This window comes from Fundulus heteroclitus, unplaced genomic scaffold (genome assembly GCF_011125445.2).
Source record: "Fundulus heteroclitus isolate FHET01 unplaced genomic scaffold, MU-UCD_Fhet_4.1 scaffold_43, whole genome shotgun sequence".
NCBI classification, from domain to species: Eukaryota; Metazoa; Chordata; class Actinopteri; order Cyprinodontiformes; family Fundulidae; genus Fundulus; species Fundulus heteroclitus.
The window spans coordinates 1,736,806-1,756,535 of NW_023396846.1; the positions used below are offsets into that span (position 1 = coordinate 1,736,806).

At 46.6% G+C, this 19,730-nt stretch overlaps 2 protein-coding genes across 2 annotated transcripts in view; one reads left to right on the forward strand and one right to left on the reverse strand.

Moving 5' to 3' along the window:
* Positions 1–18,611, forward strand: part of LOC118556164 (NLR family CARD domain-containing protein 3-like) — a 55,585-nt gene extending 36,974 nt beyond the window's left edge. Inside the window, exons 8-9 of the mRNA XM_036131404.1 lie at positions 17,890–17,936; positions 18,085–18,611. Of these exons, the coding sequence (XP_035987297.1) occupies positions 17,890–17,936; positions 18,085–18,611 (574 nt within the window). The remainder of the gene's footprint in view (positions 1–17,889; positions 17,937–18,084) is intronic.
* The window catches only part of LOC118560442 (kinesin-like protein KIF20B), a 73,588-nt gene that overhangs the window by 47,117 nt on the left and 6,741 nt on the right, over positions 1–19,730 (reverse strand). The gene's annotated exons all lie outside the window — the stretch shown is intronic.

Genomic DNA, 19,730 nt, shown 5'->3' on the forward strand with positions numbered 1-19,730 from the left:
AGGAACTCTGAATATATTGGTGAAAAATAAGTTCACCAGTTAGATTCACATGATGATATAACACTTTAAACAAACTTTAAATTTAATTTTATTCAGTTTTTAATTTTCTAAACAACAAAAAAAGAAAAAGAACAACAACCAGATCATCAAACAGTCTTGGGTCAAAACTGTGTTGTCACAAAGTCTCAGATCCTCCATCTAACAATGATCCAATTACTAATTACTACCTTTAGTTTTATTGCATCAATAACATTACTGCAGGTTCCTAACGCCTATCGAGCACATTCATTTAAATTCTGGTCAGGTTGGTTCTTCTCTCCATTTGGTACCAGGCCCAAACTTTCAGCACCACCAGTTGTAGGATGGAGGTTCTGCCTTCAACCAATCAGTTGCATTTCAAGGCTGCAGTGAGCAGCAGATTGAAGAGAACTTTGTTGGTCCCTCTGACCGTCTGAGGTGAGACCAATCAATGCAGAACTGGGTTCTGGTGATATGTTGGCTTTAAAAGCTGCTTTGAAGCCTCAGATCCATCCATTCAAAACTCATCCAGCTTGGATCAGGACCATGTAGCCTAGATCAGTGGTTTTCAATAGCTGAGGCACGCCTCCCCTAGGGGGCGCTGAAGAGATGCAGGGGAGGAATATAAGAAATATAAGACAGCGCTGCCGCTCAACTCTGTGAAACTGGTCATTAGCATCTGAACGGGCTGCGTGATCAGTTCTGAGAGTATTTTGAAGAGGAGCCACTGGGAAATCAGTGGGTCAGAAACCCCCTTTCCTTCCCACCCACAGTCTTGAACTGAGCATCCAAGAGGAGGAGACTCTTATTGAGCTCAGCTCAAATGTGGACTTAAAACAGAGACTGGTGGAAATGCTGATTACACAATTCGAAAGTTACGTATGTAACTACGGTTCAATGAATCCCGGATGACTGCGAGAAGCGGTGCTGAAAGCACTGAATGTTCCCTTCGGGCATGCGCAGTTCGAGTAATTATATCAACAGAGACACACCTGTGACGCCGGATGACCACTTGGAGGCTATATAGCCTGCTGTCATCCTTGGCTCTGTTCCTACAGAATCTTCTCGCAGAAGCAAGGATTCTGAGTGACAGAGAAGCTCTGGCGGTCATCCGGGATTCATAGAACCGTAGTTACATACGTAACTTTCATTCTATTTCATCCCTCCTGACCGCCAGAGGGCGGTGCTGAAAGCACTGAATGACTAATGCCAACTATGTCACAAGGAATCCTGAGCACATACCTCACTGAGAGGGCCCAGCAGAACCTTGTAAAATGACCTGACCAAGTGGATGAGGGAAAGTCACATTGACATTGTAGAACCTCGTGAAGGTGGTCGGGGAAGCCCATGATGCAGCAGCACATATTGCTTACAGAGGGACCCCTCTCAAAGCCGCTCAGGAAGCAAAGACGCTCCTGGTGGAATGTGCCCTCACCCCGACTGGCAGGGAGCGGCGACCTACAGCGTAGGCATGGCAGATGGAGCTCACTATCCAATGGGACAGACACTGCTTGGAAAGAGGGTAGCCTAACCTCGGACCCCCATAACACAGGAAAAGCTGGTCTGAGCGTCTTAGACTTGCGGTGGCCGAAATGTATGCCTCCAATGCCCTTACTGGGCACGACTCAGACCCATCCTCAGTTGCAGCTGACTGAGGCTGAAACCGAGCCAACCGCAATGGCTGATTACGGTGAAAAGGAGACAACACCTTAGGCACAAATGCAGTGTTAGGCCACAGGGTAACACCGTAGTCATCTGGAGCCCACCTGATACATGTAAGGCTGACAGAGAGAGGATGTAGCTCACTGACTCTCTTAGCTGAGACAATAGCCAACAGAAAAGCAGTCTTGCAAGAAAGCCACTTGAGGTCCGTTTCTGCCAAAGGCTCGAATGGAGGGTGGCACAGAGCCGTAAGAACCAATGGTAGGTCCCAATCAGGCACTCGTGGAGCCGGCAGCGGGCGTAACCTACGAGCACCATGCAGAAAAAGAGAGACCAGATCACAGTGCCCCACTGTACGGTCGTTGACAGGTCGGTGACAACATGAAATTGCTGCAACATACAAGGAGGGGTTGAAGGAGAGCGGCCCTTTTCAAGGAGAGACTGGAGGAACTCCAGAAAAGTGGCCACCAAGCAGGTAACCGGATTCTCATTGTGGGCAGAGCTCCACTGAGAAAAGAGACGCCATCTGTTGTCATACTGCAGCCTAGTGGAGGGCGCCTTAGCACTCAAAATGGTGTGTCTGACAGGATCTGAACACCCAGTCAGCCTCCCAGGGGCCAGGCCCACAGCTGGAGACATTGAGGGTTGGGGTGCCATATCTGTCCCCCCAACTGAGACAGCAGATCCCTCCTTGTTGGAAGACGCAATGGAGTACTGAGACACAGACTCCAAAGCAGCGGGAACCACAAGCGTGCTGGCCAGAACGGAGCTACCAGCAACACCCTGTGGCCTCCCTCGAGAACCCTCCGTAGAGTAGGCCAAATCAGCGAGAGGGGTGGAAAGGCATACAGGAGAACCTGTGGCCATGGATGAGCCAGCGCATCCTGGCCCAGTGCGCCCCGACCCCTGTAAGGGAATACCATATGGGGCACTGGGTTGACTCCTGTGTGGCAAACAGATCTACCTCTGCCTGGCCAAAAAGTTTCCAGATCTTGCGCACTACGTAGCGGTGAAGAGACCACTCTCCCTGAGCAGGTGCCTGGCGGGATAGAGAGTCTGCAACCTGGTTCTGCCGCCCTGGTAGATATGCTGCGCGCAGGGTGGACAGACGGGGAAACGCCCATTCCAGGAGATCCCTGGACACCTCCAGGAGACGTGCTGACCTGGTGCCTCCCTGGCTGTTGATATGGTAAACAACAGAGGTGTTGTCCGTTCGAACCAACACATGCCTTCCTTCTAGGTGGGGCAGAAGGCACCTGAGGGCCATGTGCACAGCCCGCAGCTCCAGCACGTTTATGTGCTCGGTGCGCTCCCTTGGACCCCAGAGACCCCGAACCGCTCTGTGTTGCCACACGGCGCCCCAGCCCTTGGGGCTGGCATCCGTGGTGACCACTTCCCTTCGAGACACCACTAACCCCATTGGAACGCCACAGGACAAAAGGGTCCTGTCCTGCCAATGAGCTAGGGCACGGAGGCACATCCTCGTCACCATGAGCCTGTGACATCTGTGCAGCCTGGCATCTAGGTGAAAGCTGTTGAGCCACCGCTGCAAAGGACGCAGAAGGAGCAAACCCAAGGGCACGACACGAGTGACCGATGTCAGTTTGCCCAGCATTCGCAGGAAGATGCTGTAAGGTAACTGCCTGCCCAGCCTGAATCGACCGACAAACTGGAGTATGTCGTCCACCCTGTGAACAGACAGACGAGCCTTCATGGTAGTGGAGTCCAGATGCATCCCAAGAAAGGTGGTTGTCTGAGATGGAACCAGACAACTCTTTGCAAGGTTGACTTTGGAAGTACGTAGAATAGTAGCCCCTGGGTTGCCGCAGAGGATCCACACAAAGCTCCTGGTCTAGTGCCAAGGATTTCACCGGGTCGGTGATAATGGTCAGTTTGACCCGGCGTGAGAGAGGGGGCCGCCGTCGGACCTGGAGTCTGTAGCCATAGGTTAGGGTGGCAACCACCCATGGATCCACAGAGTGAGCAGCCCAGAAACGTAGCTGCTGATGGGAAAAATGTCCGACGGCTGGCCCGGTGGCGTCATCTTCTATCCCCTCGGCCTCTGGGAGCCCTGGGGGGAGGACGTTCAGGATCTGAGGCCCGGGTCGGTCTAGCTGGGCGGCCGACTGGCCTACGAAAGTCCCTGCTGGGTCTCTGCCGCACATCACGGGGATAGGAACCACCAGATCCATCACCAGTCTGAGGCCGTGGCCGAACGCTGGGGGTAGTAGCAGGGCGCCCTGAACGCTGAGGAAAGGGGGGTACGCTCCTGCGAAGGCCAGAAAGCTGCTGGCTGGTCTGACGCGCCTGAATAGGGCAGCTGACCCAAACAACTCCCTTGGCACGACCGGGACACCCCTGAGGGTCCTACGGCAAGCCTCCGTAAGAGGAGACTGTGCAAGCCAGACCTGTCTACGAGCTTGACATTCAAGGAATGACATGACACGACCGAGCTCTCTGGTCATCAGAGCAAAGGCCTGCAACGCTGCATCACTAAAGCCAACCGCTGCAGCTGCACCACCAGCGTTCTGAACGAATGTAGAGAGGGCGAACATGAGGTGCGCCAGGGAGTTGCCAAGACGTCCCGCACACGCTCCTGCATTGTATGCCTTACACAGGAGGTCATCTGTAACCCGGCATTGAGTCCGTGGGCACCTGACCTCAGGACGCAGGGCCTCATCTGGCGACACAATCAGTGAAGCAACAGCTGGTTCAACTGCTGGCATACGGTCCAGGCCGGCTTTCACCGACTCGTGCATGGCAGCCAACACCAGACCGTCTGAGGAGAGCCGTGATAACGCTCTCGGGTCCCGCCAACAAGCGTGCAACTCCTTAAGGTACTCCTCTGATGGAGGTACAGAAAATGGAGTAGGGGCCCGTCGGCGCTTGAAAAAGGCACTCCCGCAGTCGGACACCTCTCCTTGCGGGAGTTCTAGCTGCAGCTGCTTGAGGGCCATGGACATGACATCCCGCATGGAACTGTCACTGGCCTCCCCAACTGCACTCCGGGATGAAAACGACCCATTGTCAGAGGCTTGAGAGGACCATGCCTCCTCCTCATCACTGAAATGAGAAGCAGAGGCAGCCAGAGATATGATGTCCTCCTCCGCAACTAGTTCAGGCATGGGTGGGGAGGAGAGCCCAGCCACTGGAAGAGAGGTATCAGACCGATGTGTCTGCAACAAGGACTTCATCTCTGCCAACTCTGCTGACAACTGTTCCACCCTTGTGGCCAGGCCCTGGTCAAGTTTGGCCCGTCTCCTCTGAGGAGGGGGTGCTGAAACCGCGGTCCCACCACGGCGCTTAGAACGCCTGGGGGGATCCATCTGTCCAGAGGGCGGAAGGTCAGAACCCTCCTGGGGGCACAACTGTGCCAACCAGGCCACCCTCACTGCATGTGGCATAAAACTGCAATTCATGCAGGGGTTCTCGGACAACGCCTCCACAAGGTTGTAACATTCATGCTTGATTAAAAGCAGAATTTACAATATACACAAGGGGATCTGTCACAGGAAATCAGGTAAAAAATGCCACACCATTAATTTGAAAAAGAAATTGATTAACTAGACACTCATTAAGAATTTAGTTGATTTTTAACAACAATGATTTATTTAAAAAAGTCATAATATTACTAAATAATGATGGTTATTTGGATAAATAGCTCAATAACAAAAAAAAATGCTTCCAAAAGTAATTATGTTTAATTCCAAATACTTATTTGACTCAGCACAGCAACTCAAAAGAAATAAAAATCCAAAATTGTCCGATCTTTTTATCTTTAAGAATAAAGTCCGTAACGGAGTTCCATATATTCCAAAACAAAAACGAAAACCTTGGAAAATGTTTTTCCCCTTTGAGTCCAAAGTCCCGTTCAAAAAGAAAAAAATCCAAACGTCAAAATCCCATCCAAAAAACATAAAAAAAGAGTGGTACCACTAAAAAATCCCCAAAAAGAAAAATAAAGTCCAGATCTCACCGGCCGCGTCTTTCTTTCCCCTCGGTAGCGTCTTTTGCCTCGGGCGGCGTCCTTTTGCACCGGGTTGCGTCTTCTGGCTCCAAACTCCGATCAGGTTTCTGAATACACGTTTCTGTGGCGCTGGGATGAACTTTGATTTCCGAGTTATCTATTTCATAACATTTAATCAAAACAAAACAAAAATCTCCCGCTGCACAGATCTGAGCGTGTGCGTCTTTTTTTTTTTTCACCTGTAGACCCCTTGCGCCGCGCACACGCCCCTTTTTATCCACTAATTACATTCACCCGTAAGCTACTTGCCCAGCATCAGTTTTAATCAGTGGAGATTCGAAATCATTTTAATAAAGGAAAAATCAACAACTATTCTATCCAACAGTTTGTCACCTTTTCCTACTTTAATGTCTTTACACAAAAGAAAAATATAGTGGTTATGTTACAATCCCCCCCCCCCCCCCCCAGCCGGAGGCAAAGGAGTCTGAACCCCAAAATAAGGTTTCATGTTAACCACATTAACCATGTCTGTTCCTTTAGGCTGGTCCCTCCACTGGAGCTGATAGTTTACTGGGCCCAACTGTTTCCTCACTGTAGCTGGACCTGACCACTTTGGCGCTAGCTTTGAGGAAAAACTATCTATTGCCTTGGAAAGGGGGTGAGACCTAACCCAGACCAAATCTCCCGGCCGGAACTGTGCACCCCTCCTCCGGGCATTGTAATATTTGGCTTGTCGGGTTTGACTTATCCCAACTTTCCGTTTGACTTCTTCTTTCATCGCATTGTGTCGCTCCAAGAATTTGTATATGGTTTGCTGAGGTAATGGTGGTTTGGCTATCACTCTCTCCAATGGCCCTTGAAGCTGTCGTCCCAACATTAGCTCGGCAGGAGCTCTCCCTGTGGTCTCATGTTGAGCACCATTGATGGCAAAACGGAACTCCCATATATGTTGATCCCATTGATTGTGGTGCTGTCCAACATATGAGGCTATCATTGTTTTGATAGTTCTGTTAGCCCGTTCAGTCAAGTTAGATTGGGGGTGATAGCTGGTGGTGAAATAGTGCCTTACCCCCCACATAGAGCAAAAACTGGACATCTCTTGACTGGTAAATTGGGGCCCACGATCTGACACAAGGCTTTGAGGAACTCCAAAACGAGTAAATATCTCTTCCCGGAGGATAGTGATGACCTTCTGTGCCTTGCTGTCTTTCATGGGAAACATTTCTACCCACTTAGTGAAGTAATCGATCACCACAAGAAGGAAAACATTACCTTTTTTACTGCGTGGAAAAGGTCCCATCAAGTCCACCCCAAGTTTTTCCCAGGGTTCAGTCAGAGTTGTGGGTTGCAAAAAACCAGCTGGAGCTTGATTGTCAGGTTTGTATTTCTGACAAACTGCACAATTCTTTACGTGAGTCCAAACATCCTTCCGAACTGTCGGCCACCAGGCTACTTCCAACAGCCTGAGGAGTGTCTTTAGCCTGCCCAGATGTCCACTCAATGGACAATCGTGGAAGTATTGGAGAAATTTAGGAACCAAGGACTCGGGAACCACCAACTGATATTTCATGCCATCTTTTAGTGGGGTTTTCCTATACCAGAGATCGTGAACTTTTTCGAAGAGGATCCTGTCAGGTCTCTGGTATCTTGGATCCTGAACCATCTCCAGGAGGCCTGAGTCTTTTCCCTGCTTATTCTTGATTTCTGCCAACGATAGGGGTAAACCTATTGAGGCATTAGCAGAATTCAGGGCTACATGTGCCGGCCTAGCCTGGTCAAAAGACATTGCTCGGGACAGTGCATCAGGCACTACATTGTGCATTCCTTTTCTATATCGTACCTCAAAATCGAAATCTTGCAACCTTAGGACCCAGCGTGTTAACCTAGAACTGGTTCGGGGGCAATTGAATGCCCAGGTTAGGGCAGCATGGTCGGTGTAAATGGTAAACTTAACACCCTCTACAAAGTGTCTCCATTTTTCTACTGCCCAAACAACAGCCAAGCATTCCTTCTCTGAGGTAGAGTAGTTATGTTCTGCTCCCTTTAATGATCTTGAAGCAAAAGCAATAACCTTTTCTCCATCAGGAGTTGGTTGGACCAGGACGGCCCCCAGACCAACGTCACTGGCGTCTGTATGGATTTCGAAAGGTAACTCGAAATCTGGCTGTCCTAATATGGGTGATTCACCCAAAGCTTTTTTCAGCATTATGAAAGCACGCTGGCAGTCCACTGTCCAGTCCCACTTTGCATCTTTTTTAAGCAGTTGATAGAGAGGTGTAGCTATTTCTGCAAAGTGTGAAATAAACTTGTGGTACCAGCCTACCATCCCAAGGAATCTCTGAAGAGTTTTCTTGTTAGTTGGAGTCGGATAAACAGTAATGGCATGGGTTTTTTCTGGATCTACTTGAACACCTTCCGCTGATACAATGTGTCCCAGAAATTTGAGTTCTTTCTGAAAAAAGTTACATTTTTTAAGGTTGAGGGACAAATTAGCGCAGTGGAGCTTTGCGAATACCATGTCCAGGTCCTTCAAGTGTTGCTCAGCAGAGGCTGAGAAAACAATCACATCATCGATGTACACACAGCAGATCTTTCCCCGTAGATCTCCTAAAACTTTCTCCATTAAACGTTGAAAGGAGGCACCAGCGTTTTTTAATCCGAATGGCATGCACTTAAATTGATAAAGTCCGAATGGGGTGATAACAGCAGTTTTTGCTTTGCTATCCTCTGCCACTGTCATCTGCCAATATCCAGACTTCAAATCCAGGGTGCTGAAAATGTTTGCTCCTGTCATCGACTCCAACAACTCATGGATGATGGGCATGGGATACGCATCTTGAAGAGTTTTAGTGTTCAAAGCTCTGTAATCCACACAAAATCGAAAGGATTGGTCTGGCTTAGGAACAAGGACAACTGGAGATCCCCATGAAGATTGAGATGGCTCGATGATATCATCTTTGAGCATTGCTTCAATCTGTTCTTTTATTATTTGTCGCTTGAAAGGAGACACCCGGTAAGCTCTACAGCGAATGGGTATTTCATCTGTGGTTATTATTCTGTGCTCTTCCACAGATGTTCTACCCAAACTCCCTGAGCATACAGATGGCCAGGCCTTCAAAAGGTTCTGGACTTCTGGCGGATGTTGTGTCTGTGATAAATACGACTCTATGTTAGGTATGTTGTCCTCTTCCCTTGGCAGAGCCAGGATCAGATAAAGTGAAGAAGGACGAGCATGCACAGGTGATGTGGCATCGGCTGAAGATGAAAAAGGATAAAAGGTATAACCCTTTGGCCCTTTTACCCCGTAGGTGTGGTCACCTAGGTTGATAATGGCAGAAGTTTTGGTCAAAAAGTCAAGACCTAGGATGACGGGAAAGGTGAGGTTGTTATCCTCTACAACAAAGGTCTCTAAAGACCACATCATCCCATGCCAACCATAAATGATTGTTGCTTTCCCCAAAGCACTATAGGGTTTGCCATTGGCAAGTGCAAACTTCTGGTTGTCAGCAGGCTTCAAAACTTCACCTTCTCAATTATTTTCCACTGACTATGTCTCATCAGGGAATAGGTGCAAGCTGTATCCAGTACAGCATTATACATCCTGCCGCGCACCTCTATGGGAACATGAAGGAGGGAGGAAGCAGGGCCTCGCTGAACAACAGATACAGAGTCGGCTGCCTTTCTGGGATTCCCCTTAGGTCTTGCTGGGCCTTTTCCTTTGGCTTTGTGTTGATCCACTTTCCCCCAGTAGATTTTAACACCAGCACAGTCTTTTTCAACCTGGGATCCCACCTTTATTAGCTGATCCATAGAGTTGACTGTGCCTCGCAGGCAGCCTGCTATCTTCGGATTGCAGTTGTTTAAAATCCTCCTCACAAGTTCTGTCTCACTGATGTCTGGCTTCCATCTTAGACACAGTGCTTGATACTCAAAGGCGAAATCTCTCAGGCATTGCTCTGGCAACTGGACCATGTCTCTTAACTTCTCTTCCACCTCTGTCAGATAATCTGGAGGTAGAAAGGCAGCAAAAAAGGCATTCTTAAATTCGATCCAATTGTGTATCTTGTTTTTAGCCACACTCCACCAGTACCGAGCAGATCCTTTTAATACAGCGGTTAAGGCTCCCAATAATTCAGGGTCAGACAAGGGCCTTACTGTTAGAAATGTCTCACACTGATCAATGAAATTTAAGACATCAGAAACCTCTCCTGCACCCTCAAATGTAGGGAACTCCATGTGCACAGGGGGTTTAGAATAAACTACAGATGTTCTGCTTGACGTAGGACCTGTTATGTGGGAGGCCGATGCCGGGAGGTCTATGAACCCATAGTTTGTTGATGGCATGACTGGAACTGCTCCTGGAGGAATGTAGGCAGTAGTTCGATCCATCCTTGGGGGGTGTGAAGGTCCAAGGCTTCCTTGTGGTGCTCGTTGTACCGGTAGGGCTAAAGGTGGTGATGATGTTCCAGGGACAGTATGTTTCATGGTAGAGGAGAGAGGGTCAGATGGCACGGTGAGACTTGGTCTGACACTATCAAGGGAATGAACAACTGTAGAGAGTCTGGCGCGCTTCAGCCTCTCTATCTCAGCCTTCCACTTCTCATCTCGTCGCAGCAAACAGTCTACTACCTTAGCTTCCCAATCCTGAAAGGCTGTGTTCATATATTGTTTCAGGGCCTCAACATTTTTATCTATATATGCCCTGATGTTTTGCTCCCTATTCAAAGCACTGTCTAGCGACGCCCGGAAATCTTCTTCTAGCGAGCTAATCCTAATCCCCATGTTGGATAAATCATTCCTAAACCCATTGATGTCTGACATATTAAGGTTTTCTTCCTGGTCCTCTTCTCTGTCTTCAACTTCATTATCTGATACGTAAAGTGAGCTAATCAGAGAAGTTATTTCCTCCACAGGATTTCTCCTTGTAACCCAGGCTTCTCCCTCTCTGTTGCTAATTGCCTCTTCCTGATCTACAAAAAGACCTGCTCCATTATCTCCTTCATCCTGACCACTATCTCTTTCCTCAGCGGGTTGTGATTGAGAAGTAATGTCATCCATCTTGGAAAACAAACAAACACTCAAAACAAATAAATTCAAATCTACATCCGGATTCTCTTAATGGTATCCTCTAATGTAGCACAAAACCTGAAATTATATTATCCTGGGCCCCATACTGGCCACCATTTTGTAACATTCATGCTTGATTAAAAGCAGAATTTACAATATACACAAGGGGATCTGTCACAGGAAATCAGGTAAAAAATGCCACACCATTAATTTGAAAAAGAAATTGATTAACTAGACACTCATTAAGAATTTAGTTGATTTTTAACAACAATGATTTATTTAAAAAAGTCATAATATTACTAAATAATGATGTTTTTTTTTTTTCACCTGTAGACCCCTTGCGCCGCGCACACGCCCCTTTTTATCCACTAATTACATTCACCCGTAAGCTACTTGCCCAGCATCAGTTTTAATCAGTGGAGATTCGAAATAATTTTAATAAAGGAAAAATCAACAACTATTCTATCCAACAGTTTGTCACCTTTTCCTACTTTAATGTCTTTACACAAAAGAAAAACATAGTGGTTATGTTACATGAGCACCTTGGTTATGTTACAAGGTGCTCATGTCCAAGGCAGGTAGGGCACAGGTCGTGGCCATCCTCTGCCTGGAGGGCAGCCCCACAATCCCTGCAGCTATGGAAGCCATCCATGTTTAAGGTCGACAAGGCTCAACCCAATTAAATGAAAATGCGCTAAAATCAGGAGAGGGGGCGCGAACGCAGCCGTCACCAATTATGGCAGAGCCAAGAAATAGGCTGCAAACACAAGGAGGCTGATATTGGGAGAGGGGGCGAACACGCTACCGTCACCAGGTATAAAACCAATAAATCAAAGGCGCTAACGACGTTAGCCCTATTTCACACTCCAGTAAATGAAGTTGGTCACACTGGGAGAGGGGGCGAACACACCGCCGTCACCAGATATAAACTGGTAAACCAAAAGGAGCTAACAACGTTAGCCGTACTTCACACTTGAGTAAATCAACTTAGTAGTCACACTGGGAGAGGGGGCGAACACGCTGCCATCACCAGGTATAAACTGGTAAACCGAAATGGGCTAACAACATTAGCCGCACACAACTTCGATAAATGAGGTTGGTCGCACTGGGAGAGGGAGCGAACACGCTGCCGTCACCAGGTATAAACTGATAAACCAAAGAACTAACAACGTTAACCGTACTCAATCAACAGCCCCAGCTGTAGGTAACAGGGTAACGAAAAGCCGTGAGCTGGGAGAGGGGGTGCGAACGCTACCGTCACCAACAAACAGCTTACTTACCTTCTGAAAAACTTCCACAATCAACCCGTTGCAGCCCTGGGAGGGCGGAGGAAAAACCGCAACTCCGAGCGATGGGGCGTCACACAACGGGGAAGTTAGCGAACCGCTTGCGAGAAGAAAAAAGGAACAGAGCCAAGGATGACAGCAGGCTATATAGCCTCCGAGTGGTCATCCGGCGTCACAGGTGTGACTCTGTTGGTATAATTACTCGAACTGCGCATGCCCGAAGGGAACATTCAGTGCTTTCAGCACCGCCCTCTGGCGGTCAGGAGGGATGAAATAGAACTGCAATTCATGCAGGGGTTAATTTTTGGGGGTCTGGGGCAGGTTAAAACAGAAAAAAACCACAACTGTTCAAAAAAATACTGAATAAAATGAAACAGTTTTAATTTATAGACCATATTATTACACTGTTACACATTAATCTATGTTTTTTTTTATCAGTGTGGATCTATAACCTCATTGGTGAATCAGGCTGAGTTTCATCAAGCCTGTATGGTCTGACATTTTCCCCTCAGCAGGAACACTTAAAGCACTCAGAGGTTCATGCTGCGTCTTTATGCTGATCCAGCTGCTGATGTTTCTCTCTTTTCAGCTCCATGAACTTCTAGCCTGTTACAGTTTATACCCATCATCACCTTTCACAGCGACAGGTTTCTCATCTCAGTCTCTGCTCTGACCAAACTAATCTCCTCTATTGCTCTCCTCAGGGCGCTCTGGTGCGTAATTACCAAGCTGAGGGCTGAGTTTGAAGTTGTTCTCTGAGCGTTTTGTTTGTGGTCAGAGCAGACAGAATAATGACTTTCTGCTTCGCTTTTCGCCCACTAATAGTCTTTATGGGGGAATCCTAGAGGAAATATAGCACTTTTTATGCATGGCAGCCCCAGAGTTGATGAGTAAAGGTGCAGCTTTTCAAGCTCTGCGTCTCTCTGGTTCCTAAGTGACGATAGAAAAAAATACTTTTTTTGGTAACGTCTGGTATCAGCGTAATTATGCTCACCTGAATTAAAGAGCAAGGCAGCATTCCATTGAAGCACCGCTGGTTCTGTGTCGTTAAAAACAAAATAGGATGAAACACAGCTACTGACTCTCCTATTGACTTTAATTGGGACATTTTGGTACAAGTGGAAGGACATTAAACGTAGAGATTCACGTTTTGAAGGCTGGCCGCTGATAAAAGCACCTGGGTCTGAGGGAAGGGAGGAGAGAGGAGCAGTAAGAGCGTTGAGGCACAGAAACACAGCGCATGTAGTTAAAATAATGCAGAATTAATAAAAAACAAACTTATAAAGCAGGTGGCCTAGTATTGGAGTCAGAGCTGTGACTGTGGGAGCTGAGTTTTTTCCACAGGAAAGGAGGACTAAACGGAGCAGAGCGTTTCTGTTAGGATTATTATTCATCTGGCACAAGGGACCTTTTTAGTTTATTAATTTCTCTTTGAGTGAAGCAACCACTGAGTTTGGTCTCCATATTCACCAGCATGGAAACAGGCCTACAACGTAGGGTTAGTTTGGTGTTTGCTGGCTTTAGCTTTGTTTTTATTTTAGTGTTTTATACAGAAAAGCACTTGTTACTTGTCTTTGTTTCATTTAATGGTCCTAAAGAAGATTAATTTTATTCCCCTTTTTTATCTTCCTAAATAAAAGGGGGAACATTAACACTTTATACCAGGGGTGTCCAAACTTTTTTAGTGAGGGTTAAATCCAGAAAACTAAACAAAGGGCCACACTAGAGGTGCCATATTGCCACATGAATACTGTGTGTATTTCTAAGTCAGCTATAATGTGAAGAACATTGCAGTCAGTGGGAGCAGTGATGCTGTCTTTTGATTGAAGGATGGCTGACATGTCAGCAGAAAGTTTGGTGGTTGAGACACGAAGGACTTCCCAGAGATGCTGTCAGTCATTCTGCTTCTCAGTCTGCTTTTGTTCTGATTTAACAGAGAAAATCTTTGTTCACATCTGGACGTTGAGCCCAACAGGCTCATCATTGTTTCTGCGTGGCGTCTCATCAGAGGAAACTTGGCATTATCCAAACTCTGAAAGAATTCAGGGAGGGAGAGAAGCTGATGTTGACTCTGCAGAGAATCATCACATTGCATTTCAATCAGTTCTAACTGCAGACTCTCTTCCACTTCTTCTGCATCCACCAGGAAGGAGGTGGAGAACAGCTGGATTTGTTTTTCAATTACAAAAAAGTCCTGGAGACGCTGGTTGAATTCTGTCAGCAGAGATGCAATCACAGACACATATTTCTCCTTTTTAGCAGAAAGGTCGGCCTTTAGAAAAGCAGACGTGATTTTAGACAGAGCAGGGAAGTGTGCAGCATTAAAGCCTCGTAGTTGTGTCTCAAAGAGGCGGAGCTTTACCCAGAAGGCTTTCCGGTGTGCATACAGGTGTGGCACCAGCTGTTCTTTGCCTTGTAGCTTCTTGTTCAGTGTATTCAGATGATGTGTAAGATCAACTAAAGATGCCAGGTCTGCCAGTGTTTTATGAAATGTTTATTTCAGGATCGGGAGAGATTGACAATGTACACAAATAAGGACAAACACCGTTTTTGTTGGAATAATAATGCACACATTTATTGTTCCCCACAGTATACAGCACATTAAAGCAACAAGCTTTCAAACAGGCGTGACGCTCTACAGATTCTCAGAATCAGCCCTTACCGTTGACACGAACTGGGAGCCCTCAGTCCTAGGTTAAGATCAGTGTTCATGATGCCGGTATCCACACACAAACTCACGGCAGACTCACCGGGCTGAGGGCAGTCTCCTCTTTATATAGTTGTAAACAAAGAGTCAGATGTGGAGCGAGAGTGGCCATTTCTCCCTCCACAGCTGCCCTGCTTCCCAAAACATGTTTCTAAAACAGAAACCGTTCCCAGCATCTCAGCAGTGTGTGAAGCAACATAATATTGCAAACTCAGAATAATAGCGCAAATATTAGCAAAATAAGGAATACAGATTCCGTCGTTCCCATAACACATTGTCATAGGTTCCCACCACAAGTTATAGCAAAATAACACATGTTGTTCTTAGTTTTATGTGAGCAACATAACAGGCACGAGCATATATGTTGCTCTTAGTTTAAAACTGACCAGTTTTTCCAAAAATACATTGTCAAAGAACAAAAAGAATTCTTTAATATATCAGCCAGCCACAGAGGGTCACTTAGTTCATGAAGAGGTCGGCCCTTCTATTTTAAAACCTGCTCCATTTCTGATTTCAGCCAATCAAAGCGCTGCAGCACAGAGCCGTGGCTGAGCCAGCTCACATCAGAGTGGTAGAGTACATCCCTGTATTCAGCATCCACATCAGCGTGGTAGAGTACATCCCCGTATTCAGCATCCACATCAGCGTGGTAGAGTACATCCCTGTATTCAGCATCCACATCAGCGTGGTAGAGTACATCCCCGTATTCAGCATCCACATCAGAGTGGTAGAGTACATCCCTGTTTTCAGCATCCACATCAGCGTGGTAGAGTACATCCCCAAATTCAGCATCCACATCAGCGTGGTAGAGTACATCCCCAAATTCAGCATCCACATTAGAGTGGTAGAGTATTTGGGTCCATGTTTGCTGTAATTCCTGGAGTTCTGAAGAACCTCATCATTATTCTCCACTTAAACTCCCTCCATGTGTCTGAATTTGTAGTCAGAGGAGCTTCAGTGCAGATTGTCTCCCAGTCCTCTTCAGAACAAACTGGGCCCGGTTCTTCCTGCCATCTCTGCTGAATTGCTCCAGAGTTCTGCTGCTTCATGGACCCAAAAATCCTGTAGAAGACCCAAGATATTTCTTTGCTGCTCTTCCTACCTGGACATCAATCAGAGCTTCTCAATGGGAGCTGGAGCTCTGATTTTACTCCTGATGTGACATCAGGGAGGATCTGAGCCGAGAGCATCTAAAATGATCAGTGTTGGCAGTTTATCTTCACTTTTCAGTCCTTTAAATGTTTTAAACTGGCCGTTAGGGTTAATGAAGTTTATATTCTGCCCATCTTTAAACTAATATCCAGGTTATTTGGAGCAAAGGACTTCATGTATCCAGTAGATGACAGGGAGAGATGGAGGTTGATGTTCCAACGTTTTCTGGATCTTGGTCCATAGTTGAAGTGTTCTGCTTGTCCCTTCTGTCGTCTCCTTAAACTGAAAGTCTAGAACCGGCAGGATGTGCAGGGGTACGGTACCTGAGCTCTGCTCAATATGAAGCCAGAGCATATCTCCATCATTCATGATCCAAGTCATGATGGATTTCATTCATGCAGCAACAATTCAGCTCTTTCTGAAAACTAATGAGACATAAAACAATGGAGGTTTTTACCATCCAGACCTTCAGAACCAGTTCTGCTCAATAATTCAGTTGTTTCTATGGAAGATGAACAGATTGGATCTAAAATGATGAAATTCTTCACTTCTAACTGATGTTCCAGCAGATCTCTAGAAAAGGGAGCTGCAGCTCTCAGATATTTTAGTCATCATGTCTTCTATAAATGAATCCACTGATTAAAGCAGTAATCTCAGAGACATGTGCTACTCCAGAGGTTCCCAAGGTTTGTTCCTGGAAGCTCCTACTTGGACCTCCAATCCAGGCTCCGCCCCCTTTAGAGAGGATCTTTCCATAGATGAAGCTAAGAGTCACCTTGAAGCTGCAGACCTTTGTTCAGGGAGGAGATGTCAGGATGTTTGTGACAGTCTGTTCCAGGCTTTAGTTGTACACCTCATGAGGAGCTGAAGTCTCTGACAGGAACGTAGAGCTGAACAGGAGAAGAACTTGAAGCTATCTTCTTGGCCTGTCTGCTTGCAGCAGCGTGACAATCCAACATTTTAGTCTGACTTCATCTGGAAATATTTCTCTGAGCCTGAATCAGTTTGAAGGCAGGCGAGCTCCTCATCAGAGCTGAGATCTTCTATGTCCTCCATGCTGGAAATGTAGAAGTCCAGCAGCTCCTGATCTGTGAATCAGAGCGTGTCATCATCAGTAGAACGGGACTTCATTTCCCTCTCAAAGCAGGTTGGAAATCTGTGTGGAAAGATGCAAACAAAGACTCTCTGGACTGTTTTATCTGCTGGGGGCCTTGTTCCAGAGGCTCCTTGGACACTTTCACAAGCCATTACTGCAGCTGCTGGATTCAGGAAGCTGCATCTTCTTCTTGGTCTCATTGTAAATGTGTGCAGCGCCACCTGGTGGTGCTGATTGGTAGAGGAAGAGCTGAGAGGTTGGAGGTGTTTGTCAGAGGTCTGTGATGATGGAAGCCTCTCCCTGGTTTGTGAGTCTGAGGTCAGAGATCAGATCTTTGATTCTTGTTGAACTCTTTGTTGAATGTGATGCAGCTTCTCCTTTTTAATGTTTGTATTTCTGGATCTTCCAGTGTGGCCACAGCAGATTTCCACAGGGCTCTTTAGTGTTTCATTCCTCCATCTGTGTGTGGAAGTGTGGATGGAAAAGGGATCCAGAGTTGGTGTCAGTGTTTAGATTGATTGTATTTTAATGCTGATTATTAAATCAGGTGGAGCTTCCAGAAATGTTGACTTAGTTTCCTGATGTCCTTTTAGGCTTCAGGCTGTTTCTTCAGGTTGTTACTGAGGGATTTCCTTTCTCCTCTCTGTTGGAGCTTTTCCTCTGTTTGGACAAATGAGTTGTGCTACAGCGCCACCAACTGTCCTCACTACATCCACTGCAGGTTGTAATGTTTCATCATCATCATCATCATCAGAGCCCAGGTGTCTGTCTGCTCTCAGCTCTTCCTTCTTTCTCTGGATTTTTACAACAAGTGGACGTGTCCAAATGTTGGACTGGTCCTTTCTCAGTGGAGGACAATGTGTGTCTGAGAGACATGTAATGTCCATGTTTGCTGCTGAAAGAGACTGATGGTCTGACCCCCTCCTCCTTTCAGGGTGGAGCCTGCTGGAGTCCGATGGTTGACACCAGGTCTGAGGAAGTGTAAGTGTGTTTTTCATTTGATTCATGACAACAAAGCAGCTCACATTCAACCATCTTCAAACTGTCCATCACTCATTCAGGAGTCATCATCAAAGTGTCAATAAATGATCAATAACTGCAGCTGGATTGTCTTTGTTCTCTCCATCAGATTCCTGTCAACTCACAATCGACACAAACACAGTGAGCAGAAAACTCAAACTCTCTGAAGACAACAGGAAGGTGACACGTGTGGAGGAGCTTCAGTCATATCCTGATCATCCAGACAGATTTGATCTTCCTCAGCTGCTGTGTAGAACTGGTCTGACTGGTCGCTGTTACTGGGAGGTCGAGTGGAGAGGATATGTTAATATATCAGTGAGTTACAGAAGAATCAGGAGGAGAGGAAACAGTGGAGACTGTTGCTTTGGATTTAATGATCATTCCTGGAGTCTGAGCTGCTCTGGATATCATGGTTACTATGTCTGTCACAATAAAAGAGAAACATTTATCTCCTCCTCTTCCATCTCCAACAGAGTAGCAGTGTATGTGGACTGTCCTGCTGGTATTCTGTCCTTCTACAGAGTCTCCTCTGACTCACTGATCCACCTCCACACCTTCAACACCACATTCACTGAACCTCTGCTTCCTGGCTTTGGGTTCTGGCCCAGTTCTGGTTCCTCAGTGTTTCTGTGCTGATTGAGTCTAAAGAGTCTCCTCCTGTCAGAGAAAGCCTCTCCCTGTTGAACAGATAGTTCAGTCTGTTCATGTCTGTCTCTTTCACTCAGAAACACGTTTTCGCATTCATGAATTTAATCAGTTTCTTTGTGAAACTCTTCTAAATGATTCCTTGGAAACTTCTTCCTCTTCCAGTCCTTTAAAGATGGAAGCTGGGATTATTCCAGGATCCACATGTTGTTTTTCTGCCTGTTTCCAGTCAAAGCTTCACTCTGAATATCAGCATGTTGGCTTGCTCTCTTGGTTTTTTACTTTCATTCATCGGTCAGATTTCATTGAAATGTTGGCCAGTTTTTCTCAATCTCTGGACATTATCTGTTTCTGTCGGCTCCTATTTTTCTAAACACTTTTTACATTCACATGTTAAATCTTCCTTTTGTATATTGTAAATATGCAGCGACATTTGTCTCAGGCTGTGGGAGACTTTGTTCCTCTGGGTGTAGTCTTTTTCTTCTTCCTCCACTAAATAGCGTCCAGTGAACATGGTGGCTGGGTGAGGCACAGGTGTTCTCCATCAGACCTGATCAGCAGGAGGAGAAGAGGAGCCGGCTGCCAGCACTTCTTCACCAGTCTTTCCTCACAGTGATTCTCACCTGCGTGCTCCTGATCCTGTTCTGGATCAGTTTCACAGCGCCTGAACCCGCCTGCAGATCTTCCAGAAGACTTCCAGATTCTCAAGTCCCAGCTGGAAGCCTCCGGGCATTTTGGCCTCAGCCCTCCTGCGATGGCGCCCTGCTCACCCTCCACCGTGCTTCCCTTCTCCAGATCCAGATCCATCTGAAGACTCACCTGCCTCCTGGAACAGACCCCGCTCATTCCTCCCTGGTGGATCTCCACCTCCACCCCAAGCCTCTGCTGCCCCCGGTCCGAGCTCCCATTTCAGGATTCCTGACAACTTGCATCATTTGTTTCAATAAACCTTTAAAAACTGTGTTGATCTCCTGTGTGAGTTCTGCATGTGGGTTAAATCGTTGGTAAAAACCATGAAAACTTGGCTCTGGAGGGAAGAATTTGCTGCTTGGTCTGATTTGAAGCAGATTGTCAAATAAAATCTAATTAGAATGCTGAACATTTTATAAA